This window comes from Zonotrichia albicollis, chromosome 18 (genome assembly GCF_047830755.1).
Source record: "Zonotrichia albicollis isolate bZonAlb1 chromosome 18, bZonAlb1.hap1, whole genome shotgun sequence".
NCBI classification, from domain to species: domain Eukaryota; kingdom Metazoa; phylum Chordata; class Aves; order Passeriformes; family Passerellidae; genus Zonotrichia; species Zonotrichia albicollis.
Genome location: NC_133836.1, coordinates 9,987,934 through 10,010,033, shown reverse-complemented (window position 1 = coordinate 10,010,033; position 22,100 = coordinate 9,987,934). Strand labels below are relative to the sequence as shown.

Below are 22,100 nucleotides of genomic sequence, written 5' to 3'. Positions count from 1 at the left end.
TCTGGGGAGTTATTCCTTGGAAAACCATCACTGGAGGTGGTGTTTGAGGAGTGCTGCTGTGCTTGTGGTCAGCCTGTCCAGCCCTCCTGGCTGTGTCCCCGTGTCCTGAGCCTGCTCCTCCTGCTCTGTGCCCTCAGGGCCCTGCCCTGGTGCCTGCAGAGCCCCAAATGCTCAGCAATATTTGTCCTTCTAATGAAGGTCACTGGGTACCTTCTGTTCATTCACTTCCACCCCAGGTAAATCATTTTGCCTCACAGAAATCTGAGGGAAGGACGTGAGAGGACTTGCTGCTTCTGGAGCAGAGTGAAATCTTTGCTGAGTGTCTTGGATTGGTGATTAATTAAGCAAACAAAGGCTGTAGTAGAGATGCTTTTTGTCTGCTCTGTTCATAATTTGAGTTTCTGTGCCAGGTATGTGAATCTGCCTGGTTTAAGCATTAAAATGGGTGAAATGCCTGGAAAAAACCACAAATGTTGTGTTCACTTGCATCAGGTTAGCTGGGCAAGATAATCTTAACAACCAAAAGAAATTACAATGAACAGCTTAAGACGTGGAGTTCCAGATGTTCTCCAAAAAGCTTCTTCATCCAAGGTTGTGGTCTTCATGTGAGGGAATCAGGCCAGGATGATGGGTTTGTGTTTGGCCTGGCCAGGCAGCCATATGTACCAATTAAAGGGAAGGGGAAGAGCTCCAGCTTCTCAAAAACAGCACAAAACCTGCCCAAATCAAACCAACAAAACTTTGTGGGTCACTTTGTGGGTGGGGTCTGCAGGGGAACTTGAGCACCTTCCTTACTTCAAGCTCAAAAGGTTTCTTACTCAGTTATCAGCTGAATTTACCTCAGAATTCCCTTCTTTACGTTGTGTTCCGGGTTTTGGAGAGACTGAAGTGATGAAGTGGGGCTCTGTGCTTGCCATTCTTGGGAAAATAATTCTGGTGTGAATTTATTCCCCTCAAAATACGCATCTAAAAATGGGTGCATGAGCCATGTCATGTTGCTCCTCCTCTGAGTGGAATCTGCTGCTGGTCCACCCTGTTTCCTGTAGTTTGTTTTTCTGCATGGAGTGGAAAACTTTGTCCTTGTTTTGGGAAGTACCCTGGTGTAGTTAGGAACTAAAATTAATTTTGTGAGTTTCTGGGCACATTTGAAACAGCCCTATGGTGCTGTGAGATGCAGTTCAAACTGGGTTTTCACAAGCCACACGCTCTGTGTTCTCAAGTTTATCTCATTGACTGGCATAATTTTAGATCCATGGATTATTTGGAAATGTCAGTTTAGCTCTTAAAAATGCTTCCAGTTGTGTTTTGTTCTTATTTTCAGGTCAAGGTGTTTTTTGTTGGTATTAAGACAGCACCTGGAAGTTTTAAGTGGTAGGAGAGAACCTTTGTGTATCAAAAGTAGTTAATTCATGGTTTTTAAATGGGAGAGTTGGTTAGCATTGAGGGAACTCTGCTGTCTGAACAGAATCCTGATCTCCCAAACCCCCAAAATCTTGAGTTACTTGTCACTCCCATAAGTCACAGCCAGTGTGATTATTGATCTTTCCTTCTGGGGTCTTCAGGACATGCAGAGTCTGTGATGATGCTTTACAAGGATGAAAAGCAGAAATCAGCTTCTAATAGAAATTGTTTCTCAGTGTATTAATTCAGCACTTTGGTAATGAAAAGGACCTGCTCAAATTTGCCATACCTTGAACTTAAGTTTTTTCTGCTAATGGCACTCAGCTCTTACAGTGCTCTGCCTTGATTTAAACCATTCTTATTTCAGTCTCCATATCTACAGGAGAGTTGGGTTGTTAATATTTGTGACCTTGCCAGCCAAATGAAGAGCTGTGATGTGTATCTGTGATGTTTTACACTGCCCAGGACCCAAGCTGTGCCTCTGGGGCTGTGCTGGTGTCTGCAGAGGGGTCTCAGCGTTTGTGGGGTCCTGTGGATCACTCTGTGTTCAACCAGCACAACTCAGGTTGCTGTTGATTCACTTTCCACCCTAAGTTTTTAGGTTTTCATTACTGGGAAATAATAGCCCTGCTGAGCAGATTTACCAGCAAGATTTACTTGCCTCACTACTCGCGTCTGCCCTAATTGGAAAATGACATTATTACTTAGGGCTTAACTCTAAGTATTGACATTTAGCCTCCCATTTTAAATACCTTGAATAGTGGAGCTGCACAGCCTTTCTTAATGGCAGAGAGGTTCATTTGACTGGAGATGGATAAACTGTTTTCTCCATCAGTTTGTTTTTATTTTTTTTTAAAGCCAAATGGATTTTTTTTTTGTTGGCTGAAGAATGCCAGACCTGAAATACTGCATTCTTTGCCCTGTCTGCAGGACTGTAGTAAATATAGCACCTTTGGGTGAGGCCAATCAGCTGAAAATGAATAAGCATTTCATTCATCTGGCTTTGTTTATACTTGAGATATTTTTTTTTAAAGCAAAACAGTGCAGAACCTTTTTTTGGTGCTCTTCAAATAGCCTTTTAACAGCTTGATTCTATTGGCCTGTGGTGAGATAAAGTAACAGAAATAACATTTTTGGTAATGTTAGCTATTAACAGAAAGATTCCTGCTCATTTATTTTTTCCCTAATAAAGGAGAGCATGAGTTAGTGTGTCATTAAATCAGGTGCCTATTAATTCAGATTTTGGCAATGTAACTGTTGCACTGTGCTTAACTTGGAAGCATTTCTGCTGTGCATGTAGCTCCAGGATAACATTTTCCGTGAGCTCAGGCTATTCCCAGCTCTCCCTGTGTGGGGGCAGCAGTGGCTCTTTGGGGGTGTCCCTACACCCATGGCAGTGGGGCCATCCCTCACTGTGACCTGATGGCAGCTGCTGGGGCTGCTGCTCCTTTTCCATCTTTTCATTGCTCATCCTCTCCCTGCTGGAATCCAGCAGTGTTTGACTTCCTGATGCCCAGGGCTTTCCCTGGAGCCTCCTGTGTCACCAGGCAGAACTCAGACTCGAGTAATGGACACAGCCTTGTCAGCTTCTGGCAGAATCATGGCATGGTTTGGCTTGGAGGGACCTCAGAGCCCATCCAGTGCCACCCCTGCCATGGCAGGGACACCTCCCACTGTCCCAGGCTGCTTCCAGCCCTGTCCAGCCTGGCCTGGGACACTGCCAGGGATGGGGATTTTTTCTGAGCTTTTTCTCCCTTTTATAAATTATCTAAAAAGAAGAGTCTGAGGGGGAACTTCCTGTGCCTTAGCAAGCTTAAGAGTCTTTATAAAAGCCATTTAACCTCTTTTCCTGGTTTTCTGTCCTCCAGTGCTGTACAGTCCAAGGGCTTTGGAGCATAGGAAATGCTTATCCTCACCTAAAGGCCCCCCATCAGCATTCTCAGCCAGTTCTCCTTGTGCTTCCCCTGTGATCGCTGGCCTTTAGTGGATGTGGTGGTTTTGTGTGTTAGAAGAAGGTGTAAAAGTCATGTTTCTAAATCCAGTTCCTTGTTTTTCTTTGCAGAGTAGGAGATTCTGGAGGGCTGGGACAGGACAATGCTGCTGGAAGGAATGTGAGCCACGGAGCATGGTTGGTGCCACAGCTATCCAGGTGAGCTCCTCTCACTGCCCCTCTCCTTGCTCCATCACTGACCCTCAGCCAGGCCAAAATTCTGCCTTTATCCAGATGGCACTTGAACTCCAAAATCTTCTAAAGCCTTTTCTGTATGTGTTTTAATTTAAAATTTATCTGATTGTTACATTTCAGCTGGTATCCCAGTAAATGTTGCCCTGGTTTAGGTATAGCTGAAGGTCCTGGTGTGTGTTTGCAGGAGTTTGTTGTGCACAGACAAAATGTGGCCTCAGTGAAGGAGGTGCTGACCACAGGTGTGAAAGTACCTCCAGACTGATGGAAACTGCTCCAAGTGACTCAGTGCAGCTCCTCTGCTGCATTTTCTGCCAAAAGCAGATGAGTAAAGGCCCCCATCAGTGCTTTGCATATGAGTATTTAATGAGTCAATGCAGATTTTTAAAGATGTTTTGTTAAGAAATGGAAAACTTCCTTATATTAGGATGTTTCTTCCTTTTTCTTTTTTTTTTTTTCCTTCCCTCACAAATAAAATTTTGGGGTTGAATACTGGAAGTCTTCATTTAGATGCAGCACAGTTCTGTGCTAAGGAAGAATTGAAGAAGTTAGGGAGGCAAAGATGTGCCCTATAGATGGAGTTTAGGATTCTTCAAAAGCAATTCCACGTGCTGGGAGCAATCACAATCCAACAGCACTGGCTGTCATGCAGCTCTGAGTAAATAAATGAGAAATAACAATTACAGGGCTGCAAAGTGTTGCTGTGGAATAGCAGCTGACTTTTCCACCAGCACCAGCTGGCAGTTGGGAGTAGAGAAACAAAGCAAACAGCCCAGGAAAGTAGGAGGAACAACAGAGAGAGTCTAAAAACTGCCACACTGGGAGCCTGGCGTGAAGAATAACAAACTCCTGTCACAGGATGTTTTGCATAGCAACAGGACTCTTGAATTCAAGTGGACTTCAGTGTCACTGCAGCACTTGCTTCCTGTGTGAGATAAAGAGCTGTTGTAGCCTGAATGCATTTTAATCTCTCTATCTAAATAGGAGTAATAATTAAAAACAATTAGCTGGGGGGAGGAAGCAATGGTGAAGGCTGTTGCTGCTGGAAGTGTTTCCTCTGGCGTGGCTGTGACAGAAGTGTGAACAGAGCCACGTGCAGGGGAAGCAGATTAAAGATGAACTTTGCCAGCAGGTGCTGAGAGCTGTCTGCAAAGGGCTTTGTGGATGAGGGCAGGAGTTGGCTGGGACTGGAGAGCACAGAGAGTTCCTGACACGCCTCACCATGCGCAAAGGGGTGCCAAAGGACCCGGAGATTGCTGACCTCTTCTACAAGGATGATCCTGAGGAAATCTTCGTGGGCTTGCATGAAATCGGACATGGAAGCTTTGGAGCAGTTTACTTTGTAAGTAGAGTTGGTTCTTTTTTTGGAGAACAGAATAATTTTAAGTGTTTTGGAGGCTTTTTGAGCATTTGTAGAAGGAGGTGTTCCTTGAGTTTTTGGTGCTTTGTGTGCTTTAGTTTTGTGATAACACATCTCAAAAAGGTGTTACCAAACCACTCCTGATCTCTTGAATGTTCCACCTGTATTGATATACATATATATACATATATATACATATATATATATATATATGATGCATCTGACTCTATGTTCTCAGAAGGCTCATTTATTACTTTATGATACTGTATTATATTAATACTATACTATACTAAAGAATACAGAAAGGATACTTACAGAATGCTAAAAAGATAATAATGAAAACTCATGACTCTTTCCAGAGTCCTGACACAGCTTGGCCCTGATTGTCCAATGAGTCAAATAATTCACACCAGAATCCAGTGAAACAATCTCCAAACACATTCCACATGAGCACAACACAGGAGAAGCAAATGAGATAAGAACTCTTTTCCTCTTTTCCTTTTCTCAGAGGCTTCTCAGCTTCCCAGGGGAAAAATCCTGGGCAAAGGGATTTTTTCAGAGAATGTGTATGCCACATATTTGTAGTAGCAGTTTACTTTAGTGTTAATAGTGCACCAAACTATCCACATATGTGGTCAAGTATATGGTGTTTTTAAGCTAAAGTTGAATTTAAACAGCTGAAAATTAATTTGCCAAACTGGAATTTCAAGATGCTTGGAGTTCGTATGTTTGGAAATCTCTACAAGCTCCTTTATGGCAAAAGCAAAGAGAGTTCCTCAGAGGAATGGGAATTCACACAGGATGGATGTATGGCATTCATTGATACACATCTCATTTAATCTGGAAATGAGAAAAATGGTGCTTTTACAGTTGGTATCAAACAAAGCCAAAACCAAAATACTGGAATTGGAAATAATTATAATCCAGTTGGCATTAGTGAGACTGAAGTAGAATCAATATTGAAAAAATCAGTTAAAGCCAAATTAAAGCTGCTTGGAACCATGGTTAGCCACACAGGAGGATCAGGTTCACTGGAGCTGGATTTCTGAATATCAGACAGCAAAGTATTAAGATTAGATCCCTGACACATCTAGCTCTTATTATAAGCTAATATAAGTTATTTAAAGCATTCCAGCATTCACTGTTTGGAGTTGTGTGAAGTGATGGAGGTGTTGGTGAAGAGAGGAACCTTAAAATTTGTGTACTATAAGTATTTCATGTGTATTTTGAGGGATAAAAATAAAATTTGTCAAGGTATCATCTCAAACAGGCCTCAGCAAGTTCCCAGTTGTGCTCACACAGCCCTGGAATTGTCTCAGGCAGGAGCATCCCAAGCTCTGGAAGGGAAGGTGGCAGTGTGTCCTTCAGTGACAAATCCCAGCTGGAGGGACACACACCATGGCCAGGTGGAGCTGCTTGGAGTTGATGTGACAGGCAGAAAAAAGCATAAATACATCTGAGTGAAACTCTCCTGATCTCCTCTGTGCTGAATCAGGGTGGCAGGTGCTGGGGAAGGGCTTTGCCTTATCCCAGAGTTTCTCATTTTCAGCTTTCTCTGCCTCATTTGAGCTGTGAGGGGCCTGTGCCACCTCCCTTCAGTAATTCCTGTGCCCCACTGGTTCACTCAACACAGTTTTTCTTTGAAGTCCTCACATGCCTCAAAAAAATGTCATTAGTTAATACATTCCTTGAAAGGAGGATTTACCACATTTAGCTTCTATTATAGTTTAAGCTTTAAACTGTCACTAATTTTTTTTTTTTTTGTCCCAAAAAATGGTTGGAGGTACAGAGATTTCAGCAACTGTTTTAAGACCAAAAGCTTGATGTTTTTTACCGTTAACAAGCAGAAATGAGGGCAGTGCCAGTCCAGGCAAGGAGAGATCTTTCCAAACCTGAGTTTTTAGCCTCTAATTACCATCCCTGCATCATCCAAGCAGAAAAGTGGAATTTTGATGGCTGCATAATCTTCATCACACAGCTAAGGTCTAGTGCAGTGAAAGGAAAGCTTTTAAATTTAGATAAATTCCAGGTTGAATCATCTTGAAGCTGGAAATTGCAATAACTATTTAAGAATGTCAGCGTTCTATGGAATTTTTGGATGAAATCATGGAGATTTTGATACACCTCTTTGTTTGTTTCTTTGGCAAACATTTTGCCGAATGTTCATCTAAAACTGCTTCTACTGTAATTCCAGTAAAACTGTATTTTGAGGCTTCTCAGTAGGTGCAATATTGGGCCTTTTGCATATCAGTAGAGAAGGAACAGTGGATATGGCCAAATAAAATCAGGGGAAAGTCTCCTGAGAGTTGTGTGGTAAATCATATCCTGAGGAAGATGTCTCTGAGATGCAGGAGCTTGCAAGGATATAGGAGAAAAAAGCTGCATTTGCCATAGGCACAGCTCACTCTGTGGGGAGGGGGGAAAAATGAAGCTTTTTTTCAGTCTATTTTTTGCTTTTTTCCAATGTTTCTCTTTCCCTACTCCAGGCTACGAATTCCCACACTAATGAGGTGGTGGCAGTCAAGAAGATGTCCTACAGTGGAAAGCAAACAAATGAGGTGAGGGGAATAAAGGCAGCCGTGCATTCAGGAGCTGTGGAAATGGGAGCAGTGGAATGAGCTGCAGCTCTGGTTTGACCCCAGCAGAACAGCTTTTAATGCTCCCTTCCATGGGAATCGTGGAGGTTTGCAGAGAGAAAATGAGTTTATGCAAATTTTGATAAATTGTTCTGTTGAAGGAAGTGAGTGGGGATTCAGAATGCCTGGATGGGGCTTGTTTCAGAAATAATTGTATTAAGAAGTGTGTTAAGAGCACATCTCTCTGAAATTCTTGAGGATCTATCAAATTGCAAAGAGCTGCTAATCTCAGTCTCATTTCAGTTTTTGTGTTAATGGTTCCTCTTATTTCGTATGGAGCTTGGACCCACTGATCCTTTGGATGGTGTGTGGATGTGCAGGGTGTGTTTGTTTGTTAAGAGCAAACAGGAGTGGTTTAAACTCATTTTTCCTTGCTTTTTCTCCCAAATGTCAGTGGTTTTGTGCTGTGTTACAGAAGGTGAGCAGCTCACTGCTACTCTCTGTGGTTTCTGACTAACTTTGAGGCCACTGAACACTTCAATTTGCAAAGCAGCAGCATTTAAGTGAAATGTATTGCAGTTAAAATGAGGAAGAAAATTATTTTGGCAATCCTCAAGCTGTTAAATATATCTTGGGGGGTATCCCAGTGCAGGAGAGACCCAGACAACTGCTTTACAGCTCTGCTTTTGCAACACTGACTTTCCATCTTCATATTGTAAAATCATTTTATGGTCACTTTTCAGACTGACCTACAGTGTGTGGTGAATGAAAGGATGAAGAGGATTGAGAAGAGAAATGTATTTATACTTTTTGCTTTGTTTTTTCATTAGAAATGGCAGGATATCATCAAAGAAGTCAAGTTTCTGCAGCAGCTGAAGCACCCCAACACCATAGAGTACAAGGGCTGTTACCTGAAGGAGCACACAGCATGGGTGAGTGAGGGCTTGTGGAGCAAATGGACATTGCAGCACTCAAACCCTCAGCACAGGCTCTGAAATAGCTTTGAACAACACTAAAATAAAGTCAAATTTTGCATCTTCTGATGGAAAGCTAGCAAAACCTACTACTTTTTTTTGTTCCTTAATCAGGGCGTTAAAGCCACCATGCTATTTAAATTTGGAATGTAAAGATGTTTCCTAATTTCAAAATGCTTCCAGAGGTACCTGAAGGCATGATGTTCTCTTTTTTTGCAGTTGGTTATGGAGTACTGTTTAGGATCAGCTTCTGATTTACTAGAAGGTAAGTTTGATATATCTTGGATTTTCTTTTTGCCAGTGCCCCCCACCTGAGTTTGATGGGAGTGGAGTTTTGCAGATGCTCTCTGTCCTGCTCCATTCTCTAGGAACAATTTGAGGCTTTCCCAGTGCTACAGATAGTTGGCATGCACATCTTAATTTTATCAAATGAAGGTGTAAAAGTGTTCAGGTATATTCCAGTAATCTGTGCCTTTTTAGGGTGTCTGTTTTTGGAATATCCTTAATAAAATCCTGCAGAGATCACCAGTGTGCAGGAAAAATTATACATGGGTTTTAGAACAGGAGGTTGATGTCACCTCAACAATGGAACAGCACCTGCAAAGAAAGAGGGGAGTCTAAGTCAAAATAGGAAATCAGAGCCAAAGTTTACAAAAATTAGCATTCCTTGGGGGCCAGGATCACAGTCTGCGTCCTTCCCTAATTTCTCTTTGTAGAAGATTGGTGGGATTCCTTTCTTTAAAAAACACTTTCTCAGGAAAATATCCCATTTATTTTCTTCTGTTTTGTTTTATTTTCTTGCTTTTTTTCCCCTGTAGTTCACAAGAAGCCACTCCAGGAAGTGGAGATTGCTGCCATCACCCACGGTGCCTTGCAGGGGCTGGCCTACCTGCACTCCCACTGTAGGATCCACAGGTGAGGCTGCAGCTGCTGCTGCCCTTCCATCTGCTGCTCCCTGGAGTCTCAAAGCTGCTGAGAAACTCATTCTAACAACTTTGGAAAAAGTTCTTCTACCAGTGTTTTCTCTGCCTTGTTGGCAATTGCTCTGTGCAGACCTTGGTAACAAAGGCTGCCCAGGAATGTTGTACTGAACACTGATAGGAGAATATCATCCTAAATGTGCCAAATAAATTGGAGTTCACTGAGCTAGACTATTTCTAAGACTAGATAATTTTTCATTTTTACATGTGAATAAGTAAAACTGTATTGGTTTTGCACAGCCTGGTTTTTGGTAGCAGGGAGGTCACATCACAATTAGGTGATGGAAGTGTAAGTCAAGGGTAAAACTGCCTGGGGAGAAATCCAAGCACTTTTCCATGGAAGGTGGCAGAGCCCTGGAGCAGCTGCTCATGGAGGATGTGGATTTTCCCTCTCTGGGGACATTCCAACCCCACCTGGCCACGTTCCTGTGTCACTGCTCCAGAGGGGTTCCACTGGGTGATCTCCAGAGGTCCCTTCCAGCCCCAGCTATGCTGTGCTTCTGTGACCTGGATTTCATGCAGAGGGTACAAAGGGAATTCCAGCTTTTCCCTGCTGAGCTGGGGAGCTCAATCTGCTCAGCCAGAAATGAGCAGCAGCAACACATCCCTGCTCTGTGGCTGCTGCGACAGACGGGGACAGGCGGGAGGGCGAGCCCTGCCTGGGCGGGGAGCAGCGCCGTGCTGCTGCCACAGCCCAGCGACAGCTGCCTCTGCCAGCGGCAACGGCGAGGACAGGGCAGAAGGGGCAGAATTTTGGTGTTGGGGATCGGATTTTGGTGTTGGGGACCCAATTTTGGGGTTGGGTCCCGCGGGTCCGGCCCCGCACGGGGACCTGGCGCGGGGGCGCCACCTGGTGGCGAGGGGGCGGAACTGCAGCCCCCGCGCGGCTGATAGCGCGTGGAAAAGGCGGGAATTCTTGCGTTTTTATTATTTAATTGCAATTAAAATTATTATTAAATTACCGTTAATTATTATTGAAGCAGTATAAAATTATTATAACATTATTATTAAATTTTAAAATTTAATATAAATAATAATTAAAATATTATTTAATTCAAGGCTGGCAGATATGTTGCTGATACCTGATGTGGCTGTTCAGCCGTGGTGTAGAATCACAGCATGGTTTGGTTTGGAAGGGACTTTAAAGTTCTTCCAATGCCACCTCATCCATGGCAGGGACACCTTCCACTGTCCCTGGTGGCTCCAAGTCCTGTCCAGCCTGGCCTTGGACACTGCCAGGGATCCAGGAGCAGCCACAGCTGCTCTGGGCACTCTGTGCCAGGGCCTCATCACCCTTATACGGAAGGATTCCTTCATAATTTCTCATCTGACCCTGCTCTTTGTCAATAGGAAGCCATTCCTTGTGTCCTGTCCCTCCATCCCTTGTAATAGGGAATAAATCCTTCCCCATCTTTCTGGGGTGCTGAAAGGCCACAATTAGGTCACCCTGAAGCCTTCTTTTTTCCAGGCTGAACAATTCCAGTTCTCTCAGCCTTTCCTTGTGGCAGAGGTGCTCCATCCCTTTGGCTGTTGTACAGGGAGGGTGACAGGGGAGGTGACAGTGAAGGGGACAGCCTGTGCTGACTCTCTTGTACTTTGAGGTGTTCATTCTTGCACACACAAGACTTCAGCACTTGTCCTGCAGCAGAAGTGTTGGGATGTGGCACTTGTGGGTGAAATATTCCATAAAATTACTTTTGAAGCAGTGCTGCCCAGGGAATGGGGGAACAGAGGTTACACTCTCAGTGAATTCCTCTCTGTCTCTGTCCCAGCATTACAAATTGCAGACAAAGGCATCTCACCAGAGTTTGCATCATGCTGAATTACTTTTTTTTCCTCTTTTTTTTCTCTCTTAAAGGGATATTAAAGCTGGAAATATTCTTCTAACAGAACCAGGTCAAGTGAAACTCGCTGATTTTGGGTCTGCATCTATAGTGTCCCCTGCCAACTCTTTTGTGGGAACGCCTTACTGGTGAGTGAAGCCTGCAGTGCTTCAGTCCTTTGTAGATCTGCTCTCTTCCCTTTCCAGTGCTTCACAATTCAATAACAATACCTGAATAAAACGGCCAGGCAGTTTTCCTGAATTGCCTGTGTCCAGATCTTCAGGAAGTCTGTCCTTGCTCAGGGTCCATAAGGAGAGGTTTGGGCCGTGCAGTGCTTGGAAATGGCTCCGCTCTTGCAGTGCCATTGGCTTAAAAATACCTCACAGTTGCCACAGATTATGGGATTGAGGCATTCATGGAGAAAGGGGATTAAAAATGCCTCACACTTGCCCCAGGTGATGGGACTGAGGCATTCATGGAGAAAGGGGATCCTGTTATTCTGACTGGAAGTCACACAGCTACTTCAGTCCTGTTCTGAAGGAATTGCTGAGGGGTCACCCGAGTTCCTTGGCATTCCCAGCACTGAGGACCAGCACAGCTCCATGCTCCACTGGTTTTGTGGCAGAGGCCCCAGGCAGGGCTGGGAGGTCACCATGGCCCAGCCTTGGAATGAGGCCGTTTGGCAGGAAGCCTGTTTTAGGAAGAACACAATTTAAGAGGCTGAATTTTTGCAGGCTAGACCTGCTGCTTCTCTGTCCCCACTTCATCCCTTTATCCTGGACCACCACTGTTCCCAGTTTCCCTGTTCCAGCTCCCACAGGCTGCATTTGCCTGCTGGAAATGCTCCTGGTGTGCCAAGGGGCAGCCTGGGGGAGGGTGCAGGGGGTGCCTGTAGGGCTCTCCCAGCCTTGGCTGTCAGCCTGCAGCTACAATGCCTTTGGAACTAACCCCCTTTTCCCCTTTTTTCCTCCCCCCCTTTTCCCCTTTTTTCCTCCCCCCCTTTTCCCCTTTTTTCCTCCCCCCCTTTTCCCCTTTTTTCCTCCCCCCCTTTTCCCCTTTTTTCCTCCCCCCCTTTTCCCCTTTTTTCCTCCCCCCCTTTTCCCCTTTTTTCCTCCCCCCCTTTTCCCCTTTTTTCCTCCCCCCCTTTTCCCCTTTTTTCCTCCCCCCTTTTCCCCTTTTTTCCTCCCCCCTTTTCCCCTTTTTTCCTCCCCCCTTTTCCCCTTTTTTCCTCCCCCCTTTTCCCCTTTTTTCCTCCCCCCTTTTTTCCTCCCCCCTTTTTTCCTCCCCCCTTTTTTCCTCCCCCCTTTTTTCCTCCCCCCTTTTTTCCTCCCCCCTTTTTTCCTCCCCCCTTTTTTCCTCCCCCCTTTTTTCCTCCCCCCTTTTTTCCTCCCCCCTTTTTTCCTCCCCCCTTTCCTCTTTTGCTTCCCCCCTTCTTCTTTTTTCTCTTCTTCCCCCTTTTTTTCTCCCCCACTTTCCTGTTCTTTTCTCCCCTCTTTCCTCTTTCACTTCCCCCCCTTCCTTTTTTTCTTCCCCCTTCTTTCCTCTTCCCTTTTCCCTTATTTTCTCTCCCCTTTTCCCCATTCTTTTCTCCCACCTTTCCTCTTTTGCCTTTTCCCCCCTTCCTCTTTTTTATCCTCTTTCCCCCTGTTTTTCTCCCCTCTTTCCTCTTCCTCTTTTCCCCCTTCTTTTCTCTCCCCCTTTCCCCTTTCCTTTCTCCCCCCCTTTCCTCTTCTGCTTTATCCCCCTTTCCTATTTTTTTCTCTCCTTCCCTCTTTTTTTTCTCCCCCCCTTTCCTGTTCTTTTCTCCCCTCTTTCCTCTTTCACTTTCCCCCCTATTCCTCTTTTTTCTCCCTGCTTTCCTCTTTTGCTTCTCCCCCCTCCTGTGACAAGTTGCCGCTGCGGTCAGTGCCTGTTCCATTCCAGCACACTCCTCCTCATCTCCCTGCTGTCTCTGCTGGTCTGTGCCTCTGCTCAGGGGGCTGGAGCCACCTCAGGTGGTGTCCCTGTGTGTCCCTGTGTGTCCCTGACTCAGTCTTTGCTCTGTGCTTGCAGGATGGCACCAGAGGTGATCCTGGCGATGGACGAGGGGCAGTACGATGGCAAGGTGGATGTTTGGTCCCTGGGGATCACATGCATCGAGTTAGGTGAGTCAATGCACAGCTGAGATGGGTAATTAACTCTGCACTGTGTTAGGGAGTCCTGCAAAATGAGAAGATCCTTATTCCTCATCAGTTTTCACTTTTAAAATTACTTGGAGCACCCTGCAGTTGAGTTCAATCTTTTTCTGCTGGCAAGTCACTGATGCTCTGTGCTTTCATGTCAGTCTGGTGTGCTCAGTTATTCCCTGGAGAGCCAGAGCACTTTGCTCTTGAGTGAGAGCAAACCATGGTTTGTCACCTGTGCTTTCCAAGCTGCACTCAGTGAAAGCTGTCCCAGCTGTTGTGCCAAGGGACCTGGTGTCCTAAGGATTGTGTGTCAGAAGGGACCTACCTTTAATTTGCAATTCTTCTTACTTCCCTGCTCTCTGAAACAAAAGTCTTCACCCTCAGCTGAAAAGTTTGTGCCATGAATCATCGTGGACAGGTTCTTTATGGGAAGAGAAGAAAAGGGTTTGCACTTCAGAGGGCAAAAGATGCACATCCACAGAGGCTGGAGCAGAGGTGGATGTGGTGGCAGGTACACAGAGCAGACTCTAAGTGTGTGTTTCAAGTTTGAGTATTGACACTGCATGTGCTGAGTAGATTATTTTCAAAAATCAGTTTTGATATGGATTCTATTTAACAGCAGTACACCAATAACTCATGTGTGGGTGAGTTCACTGACATGTCATTGGTGAATGTTTAATCAGCAGAAATGTGCTGATAACAAAGAGGGGGATGTGCAGAAGTGCTGTCTCCAGAATTGAGATGGTGTAGATAACCAGAACTAACATGGCTGTATTTCATGTGCCAGCATGCTGACACAGTCTGTGTTTTGCCATAAAGAATGCCAGAATTGGAAGTTTTAGGCTTCTGTTGTTGTGCATGGCCAATGATTTTTGTTTGTGTGCAGTTCAGGTGTGCCACAGCCTCCCAAGGAGCAAATCACAGCAGCAGGAGAGGCTCTGCACCCTCTGTAGTCTTGGTACCAGCATTTCTGTGGAGCTTTTGACTCAGGAACCCCAAAGATGATGGATTTGCTTTCTTTAAAAATACCCTTTTGAGAAGCAGTAAACTTTTTTAAACTTCCAACTTTGCATGGTTCCCTGTGTGAGCACGAGCTCAGGCAGCAGTGGGAGGAGATCTCTTGTTGAGCAGCCCTTGGCTTTCTTTGAATGCTGATGCCTTAATTCCTGGTGTAGCTGAAGTAGTGGTTAAGGAAAAGCAGATGTGGTGCTTTGCCTGCATGGCAAAGGCTCTGGCCTGAAAGAACTGAGAAATCTGGCACCACTGACCCTGGGGAGAACCAGGCTCCCCCAGAACTGAGAGTTCTGCCCTCCTGAGAGATCAGGGGCTGCTGGCCAGGGGCTCTCTGGGTGCAAGGATGGAAAGGATTTCAGTCAGAGGGAGTTCATAGCACACCTGGCCAGTGAATGGGGGAACCTGTCCCCCTTGCAGTGACAAATGAGGCAGGCAGACACTTTTTCCTGTGATCCACATGTTCCAGCAGTGCATCCAACATCTGTGGGGACTGACACAGCGTGTCCTGGCCCTGAACTGTGCCTGAGATTAGTTTTACTCAGTTTCAGCTGATTTTGCCACAGCAGATCAGGTGTGAGATGTTGCAGTTAAAGTAAAATTTACTGCTGACTTTTCCTTATATTTTGTATCCTGCTCTCTTTGGATTTTGTCATCTCTCTCCAAGTGAACAGCAGCTTTCCTTGAGTGGATGTCTAATTTGATCTAATTTGGAATATTAAAATAATTGGCCTAAATGTGATGTCAACAGCACTAGGTATTGGTTTAGCAGTGATACTCTGCTCATACTTCATTTCTCCTTTCTTTCCAGACAGCCTTATCACACCTTTCTGTTCTTTTCTCTTTCCAGCTGAAAGGAAGCCTCCACTTTTCAACATGAATGCAATGAGTGCCTTATATCACATAGCCCAGAACGATTCCCCTAGGTTACAATCAAATGAATGGTAAGAGAACCATTAACAGCTGATTTTTGTTGTTTATTGCCCTGAAAATGCCCTGTGACACTGCACAGTTCAGGCCTGACAATGAACATGTTGGCTGCAGTGCAGTGATTTGTGTGTGTTCTCAAATCCTGTGTATGCTAGCTCAGTTCTGACCTTCTGTCACTCTGGCTGTTCTACAATCTAAAAGTGTGGAGGTGTTAATTCTGGGGTTAATTCTAGCTGCTGTTGGAATTAAAGTACTCTCAGATGTGTTAAACCAGCCATGGCTGAGCATCAGCAAAGTTTCCAGCTCCCAAAGATCTCTTGGCAGAAGGGTTATTAGCATTGCTGTGCAGCTGCAATGTGGAGAAAGAAAGGAGAATGTGGAGGTAATTGGATATTTTTGTCAGTGGAGGACTCCAGAAACCCTCAGAGCTCTGTGGCCAGGGAATGCCCCCTGTGCTCCAGGCTTGGGTGCAAGAACCCTTGGTTATTCTGTGGGTTCCCAGTTCCCAGGCCTGGAATGTTGGTGTTGCTGTTGGGTGATGCTTGGCAGAGGCTGCAGAAGGAATGAAACAGAAGCTCCTGCTGAGGTGTGGAGTTCCCCCATTTCTCTGCTGGCCATTTGAGCAGCACAACTGTTTGATTGCTGATCATTGTATCGAGGCCACTCCAGTTTCCTTCTTTCATCCTCTCTGTTTTGCCCATTTTTCAGGGTTCCAGGGGGTTGCTCTGCTGCCTGCAGTGTGGTCCCCATGTTCTGTGCAGGATTTGCAGTGCAGAGCAGAGGCAGCTGTGGATAAACTCAGCCCCACATCAGTGTTCAGCATTGCAAGGCCTTGTTTACAGTGCCCTGTTTGCTCTCTAGGAGTCACCAAGGTGCCTTTGTGCTCCTTTTGAGCCCACAAAAATCAGTTTCCTTCTTTCCAGCTGGGATAAAACCTCAAAGCCTCAAGTGTTGAACTGAGCATTGAGGCAGGGTTCCCTCTGTGACTCCCAGAGATCAGCGAGTGCATTTCTGGAGTTCCCAATAATTCCACTGTCCTCTGTTTGTAAGCAGTTGAAGTAAAATCAGAAATAGTGACTGGTACATGTAGTTCTCACTTGGTTTTCAGTTTGTGCTTGGGGATAGGTGTGTGTCCATGTTGTTTCAACAGCCTTTAATTGTGAAAGAATTGATGAGATCAACTTGGAATTTGGAAAAACTCAATTACTTTCTCTGCCTTAGAACTTGAGAACAAATCAGTTAACATTTTTCTTTTGCCTTGCACTGATAAATCTGAATATATTCCAGATCCTGAGCTTCTTTTTTTTAATTTAATTTTTTAAAATTTTATTTTATTTTATTTTTTGATTTTGCAGGACAGACTCCTTTAGGGGATTTGTTGATTACTGCTTACAGAAAATACCTCAGGAAAGGCCATCATCAACAGATTTGTTACGGGTAATTTATCAAATCTTTTCCAGGAATCTGGGGGGAAATCTGTTTGTCTACCAAAACAATTATAAAGATGGTGAACAGATATTTGCCCTTACAAAAATCCACTCTTTGGTTGTTTTTTTTTTGTTTTGTTTTTCTTTTTCCCTCCATTCATGCATCACACTTAGCAGTTAAAAATAACATTGAGGGGATAGGCCAAGGCTGACTTCCGCCCCTAAGCAAACCACCAGACCCAAAAGTTGTTTAAATCCTTTTAATGGTTTCTGTACTGAACCCAATTAATTAAACTCATTTTGGAAATAACTGGATCACTTTGGAAGGAGTTTTTACAGGTCCCTAATTGCCAAGAGCCTGTAGGAGGTGGACCTGGAGTGATGTGTGCAGAGTTTGCCAAGGCTTTGTCAGGGAATCATGAATCAGTTCCAGTTTAAGTCATTTGGGTTCAGTTTACCTGGGAAATAGAGGAACTGTTTACAGCTCCAAGGGCTTTGCTTTTGGGAAATTCAGGGGCAGCTTTCCATTAGAAGGCAGGGGGAATGTGAAATCCTGTCCAGCCCCTTTGCCATCAAGCTTTCCTTTTAAGTATTGCCTTTCTTAAAGTTGATTATTAGCCCTGCTCTCCCTCTGGCTGCCAATGACCTCTCCAGGTAAATGATGAAGGAGCTGTTTGTGCTCCCTTTGGCACCTGGTGTATTTTTTTATTTCCTGTGGTACGTTTGTGCTGTGGTAAATAATCAGTGTTTTGTTCCCTGGTTCTACTTGTGGCACCCTGACCAGCTAATAGGTTTATGTTGTGAGTTTTGGAATGATTCATTCCTGGGGATTGGCAGCCTTGCTGCTCTCTAGGAACAGGCTGAGTTCATTGAAGGATGTCATTTCAGGAGTACCTTAGCTTGGAGTCTGTGCAAACAATTAGAGCTGAGATCTGAGTGTAAAATCCTGTCTATTCCATATTTTATATTTATATTTTATTTATATTTATGTCTGCCCTACACTTTTCACATGGTCACATTTTAATATTTGAGTGCACACATAGAATGGATTTAGGTTCAGGATCATGGTTCCAAATCTTTGCTGCTTTCTAAAAATGATCTACAATGAGATAAAAATGGGTTCCTTTTTTTGCTCATCATAAATAAGCTGCAGATTGTTACTGTTCACAGAGAAATAAATGGTGGTTATCTGCATTGAGGAGCAGAAATGATTCATTTTGTTTCTGTGTGAAATGATGTTAAGAACTTTTAGCTCTGATTCAAAAATAAACACCATCACTACAAGCAAAATTGGGTACTGAAATGACTGGCTGTCCCCAGCAGCAAAACTCAAATGCACAGCAGTTGGAATTCAATTAAAAACGAGAAATCAGCTTGTGGCATGATGCTTTCCTTGTTTATTTACAAATCATTAAAAGATGATTAGCTCATCCTCTCAGCCCTCTTGTTGAAGGCTCCTGTGTTAGGGTGGCTGGGGCTGCGTGTGCTGCAGGGATGAGCCCACAGGGGAGCTGGGAGGCCGAGCAGGCAGAGCTGCCCCTCCTGAGGATTTCCTTGCAGGTGGGCCCAGCTGTTGAGGCTCCAACAAAACCCCCTTGTGGATTTGCAACGTGCAGCAGAGAACAACTCTTTTTCAAGTTTTTTTCCATTGCCAATTTTTCTTTTTTCACCATTTTTTTCTGTTTTTTCTACAAGCATGCAGAGGATGGTTGTGCCCTAAAGCCATCCCTCTTGGGAAGCAGCACACCCAGCTGTAGGGATCCCATAAAAGCATTGGCAAATGTTCACTCAGGTTGTCTCCTTTAGCCAAGGTTAAATGGGAAAGCTGAAGACTTTTATATCCACTGCCAGCTGTAAAGTGCAGGAGAATGTATCTGATAAATCAGAGAAGAAGCCTTAATCATGTTCCTACATACCATTAAGGAATTTATTAATTCTGCACGTAAAACCTGTGCAGGAGTTGGCAAGAGCCTGATTTGATTTCAACTCTGGCTACGAAAGTTTTAGGTATAAATAAACTTTGTGTGTGAATTGGAATATTTGGAAGTTTTATGTGTGAATTGGAATAGATGGACGCAGGATAAATCTTTGCAGGTTGATTCTTGTTTCTTCTGGATGCATTTTGATCATTCCTGTGCTTCTGAGGTTTGAAGTGTCACCTTGTGTGTTTTGAGTGAACTTGTTCAGGAAGGGACAAATCATCTGTGCAGCCTGGAGAGCTCAGAAAACCTGACCCCAGCATGAGCTCAGTGTGTGTGGAGCCTTTCAGAAAGGCTACTACCAGTTATTGAATATGAACAGATAAATTGCAAGAATGGGAGGTGTCACTTCAGGGGGCTGACAAGTCCCCCATGGTCCCAGTTGAACCCCAGGGGTGACACCAGTGAGATTTCTGTCTCCTTTAACAAGTCCCCACTGTTCCAGTTGAACGCCAGAGTCTGCAGTGGGATGTTCTGCAGTCCCCCATGGTCCCTGGTTTGACCCCAGAATCTGCACTGAAATGTTCTGTCTCCTTTAACAAATCCCACCATGGTCCCAGTTGAACCCCAGAGCTCACCCCAGTCAGATCTTCTGTCTCCTTTTACAAGCCCCCCACTCTCTCTGGTTTAACCCCAGAGTTCATCCCAGTTCTGTCTCCTTTAACAAGTCCCCCATGGTCCCTGGTTTAACCCCAGAGTCTGCACTGAGGGGTTCTGTCTCCTTTAATAAATCCCCTCTGATCCCAGCTGAACCCCAGAGCTCACCCCAGTGAGATTTCTGTCTCCTTTAACAAGTCCCCACTGTCCCAGTTGAACCCCAGAGCTCACCCCAGTGAGATTTCTGTCTCCTTTAACAAATCCTCCCCTGTCCCAATTGAAGCCCAGAGCTCACTCCAGTCAGATCTTCTGTCTCCTTTAACAAGCCCCCCACTCTCTCTGGTTTAACCCCAGAGTTCATCCCAGTTCTGTCTCCTTTAACAAGTCCCCCATGGTCCCTGGTTTAACCCCAGAGTCTGCACTGAGGGGTTCTGTCTCCTTTAATAAATCCCCTCTGATCCCAGTTGAACCCCAGAGCTCACCCCAGTGAGATTTCTGTCTCCTTTAACAAGTCCCCCACTGCCCAATTGAACCCCAAAGTCTGCAGTGAGATGTTCTGTCTCCTTTAACAAGTCCGCCACTCTCCCTGGTTTAACCCCAGATTCTGCACTGAGGGGTTCTGTCTCCTTTAACAAATCCTCCCCTGTCCCAGTTGAACCCCAGGGGTGACCCCAGTTGTGTCTCCTTTAACAAATCCTCCCCTGGTCCCAGTTGAACCCAGAGGTGACCCCAGTTGTGTCTCCTTTAACAAATCCTCCCCTGTCCCAGCTGAGCCCAGAGTTCACCCCAGTTGTGTCTCCCTTTCCCCAGCACGATTTTGTCCGCCGGGAGCGGCCGCCCAGGGTGCTCCTCGACCTGATCCAGAGGACCAAGGATGCAGTGAGGGAGCTGGACAACCTGCAGTACCGGAAAATGAAGAAAATCCTCTTCCAGGAGACCCGGAATGGCCCCCTGAACGAGTCCCAGGAGGAGGAGGAGGTACTGGGAAGGGTTTGGCACCCTATTCACTGTTACCAGTCATTGCAGGGCCAGGGAGCTGTTCCTGTCCTTAGAACAAGCACAGCCTGGGTGAGGAATGTTGTTGGAATCTCATCTGGCTCAGCAGAGAGGCAGGAGAGGATAATGAGTGAAAGTCCTTGCTCAGTGTTAAAGCTGCCAATTACTGTACATGTGGAACTTTGGATTTTTTCCAGTGCTGCCCATTCTTCTGGAAGCCTTAGGAAGGAAACTCATTCTGAGGGAGGTTCTCTGTGAGAAGTGGCTCCCAGCCTGTGTGGAGGAGGGTCTTTGACAGCCCAAGCTTTTCTTTCTCATCTGCACAGTCAAAACAACTCCATTAATGTTAATATTTTTTCAATTACCATAACTTTACTGTAAAGTAATTGGCCTCTCATGAGCTGAAAAGCAAATCACTGAATTAGTAGGACTTATTTTTTAAATTTCTTTAATGTTAAGGAAGAAAAAGGTTAAAGACCTAAAATGCAACTTCAGTTTAAATCTTGGAATAAGCAACCCACTTAATCAGTGTATGATAATCGACCCTAACTGTGGCTGAGAGAAGGAAACCAGTCATTTTTCAATTGATGAGCTTAGATGGAAATTAATGTCACTTGGTGCAGGCACAGTGCATAAATAAATCCATGACTCCTCAATGAAAAGCACTGACAGACAGATGGATGTCTGTGTTCCTTTGCTCCAGTGGAGTGAGGCAATAACACACAGCAAGGTGCCCAAGCTCAGGGGGTCTTCAGGAGCTTGGATTTGAGGTTTGGGAGTGTCAAATGCTCCTTGAAAGCTCAGCTGGTTGAAGAAATGGGCATGTGGGAGCTGCAGGAGGAGGGGACTGGCGCTTTGTGAGGATGCCCCAAAGGAGCAAGAGCAGCAGCTGCCGTGATTGAAGGTCCCCTCCAGCTTCCAGACCTGGAGCTTAGCTGGGGACTGGGGATTGTCAGACTTGTGCACTGAAACCTCCCAGTTTCTCTCCCCACAAGTGCCAGGCTGTCAGCAGAGCAGGGAATGGTTTCCCACTTGGCTGTTGAGCACTTGCAGCTCACAGGAAACACTGGTGGTGTTTGGCTCCGAGGTGTGTCTCTGTTCCTCCTGTTCCCAAAGAGAGCAAGAAGAGCTGCAGGGAGGGCAGGGATGCAGCTGACACTCTGCATGTGCACAGCATGCTCTGCACTGACCCCTGAGCCCCGTCCCAGCACAGGAGGTGTCACTGCTCATGTGTGTGTGTGTGTCACTAACTGGGCAGGGAGGGCAGGCCCAGCACGTGCTGCTGAGCTGGGGACACAACCTGCCCCACTGGAAATGCCACCAGGCACTTCCTTTGAACCTTAAAAATATTTAACATGCAAAATGTTACTAATGCTTTCCTCAGAACCCTCCCAAGAAGGTGAAAGTTGAAGTCAGGAAGCCAGGTTGCACATGCAATCTCATCTCTGTCCTTCCTGCAGAAACATTCATTAATGACACAGCCTCAGATCCTTCATTATGTCATTTCTTCTGCAACTCTACATAAGCATCCTGAAAATATTTTCATTCCCCTGTGTTCTCTGTAAAATAGTATTATTCTGGATTTTAAGTGCTCTCACACAGGCTCTGAATGATCTGCTGATTGCTTAAAAAATAATCACACAATCAAAGGCAAATCTGTCAAGTCTCAATTTTATCTTTCTGTCGGTCTCCAACAAAA

The 22,100-nt window shown here is 45.1% G+C and overlaps 1 protein-coding gene across 5 annotated transcripts in view; it reads left to right on the top strand.

The window, feature by feature from the left end:
* Positions 1-22,100, top strand: part of TAOK3 (TAO kinase 3) — a 76,529-nt gene that overhangs the window by 29,829 nt on the left and 24,600 nt on the right. For 3 of the 5 annotated variants that reach the window (XM_074554099.1, XM_074554095.1, XM_074554097.1), the window contains 11 exons: positions 3,464-3,550; positions 4,716-4,925; positions 7,430-7,501; positions 8,350-8,451; positions 8,713-8,758; positions 9,312-9,408; positions 11,332-11,445; positions 13,349-13,440; positions 15,323-15,416; positions 16,758-16,839; positions 20,216-20,383. In XM_074554099.1, coding sequence (XP_074410200.1) covers positions 4,806-4,925; positions 7,430-7,501; positions 8,350-8,451; positions 8,713-8,758; positions 9,312-9,408; positions 11,332-11,445; positions 13,349-13,440; positions 15,323-15,416; positions 16,758-16,839; positions 20,216-20,383 — 987 coding nt within the window. In that variant the 5' untranslated portion in view covers positions 3,464-3,550; positions 4,716-4,805. Of the gene's footprint in view, positions 1-3,463; positions 3,551-4,715; positions 4,926-5,535; positions 5,543-7,429; positions 7,502-8,349; positions 8,452-8,712; positions 8,759-9,311; positions 9,409-11,331; positions 11,446-13,348; positions 13,441-15,322; positions 15,417-16,757; positions 16,840-20,215; positions 20,384-22,100 lie in introns of those variants that run through there. The other 2 variants (XM_074554096.1, XM_074554098.1) reach the window with 2 other exon arrangements.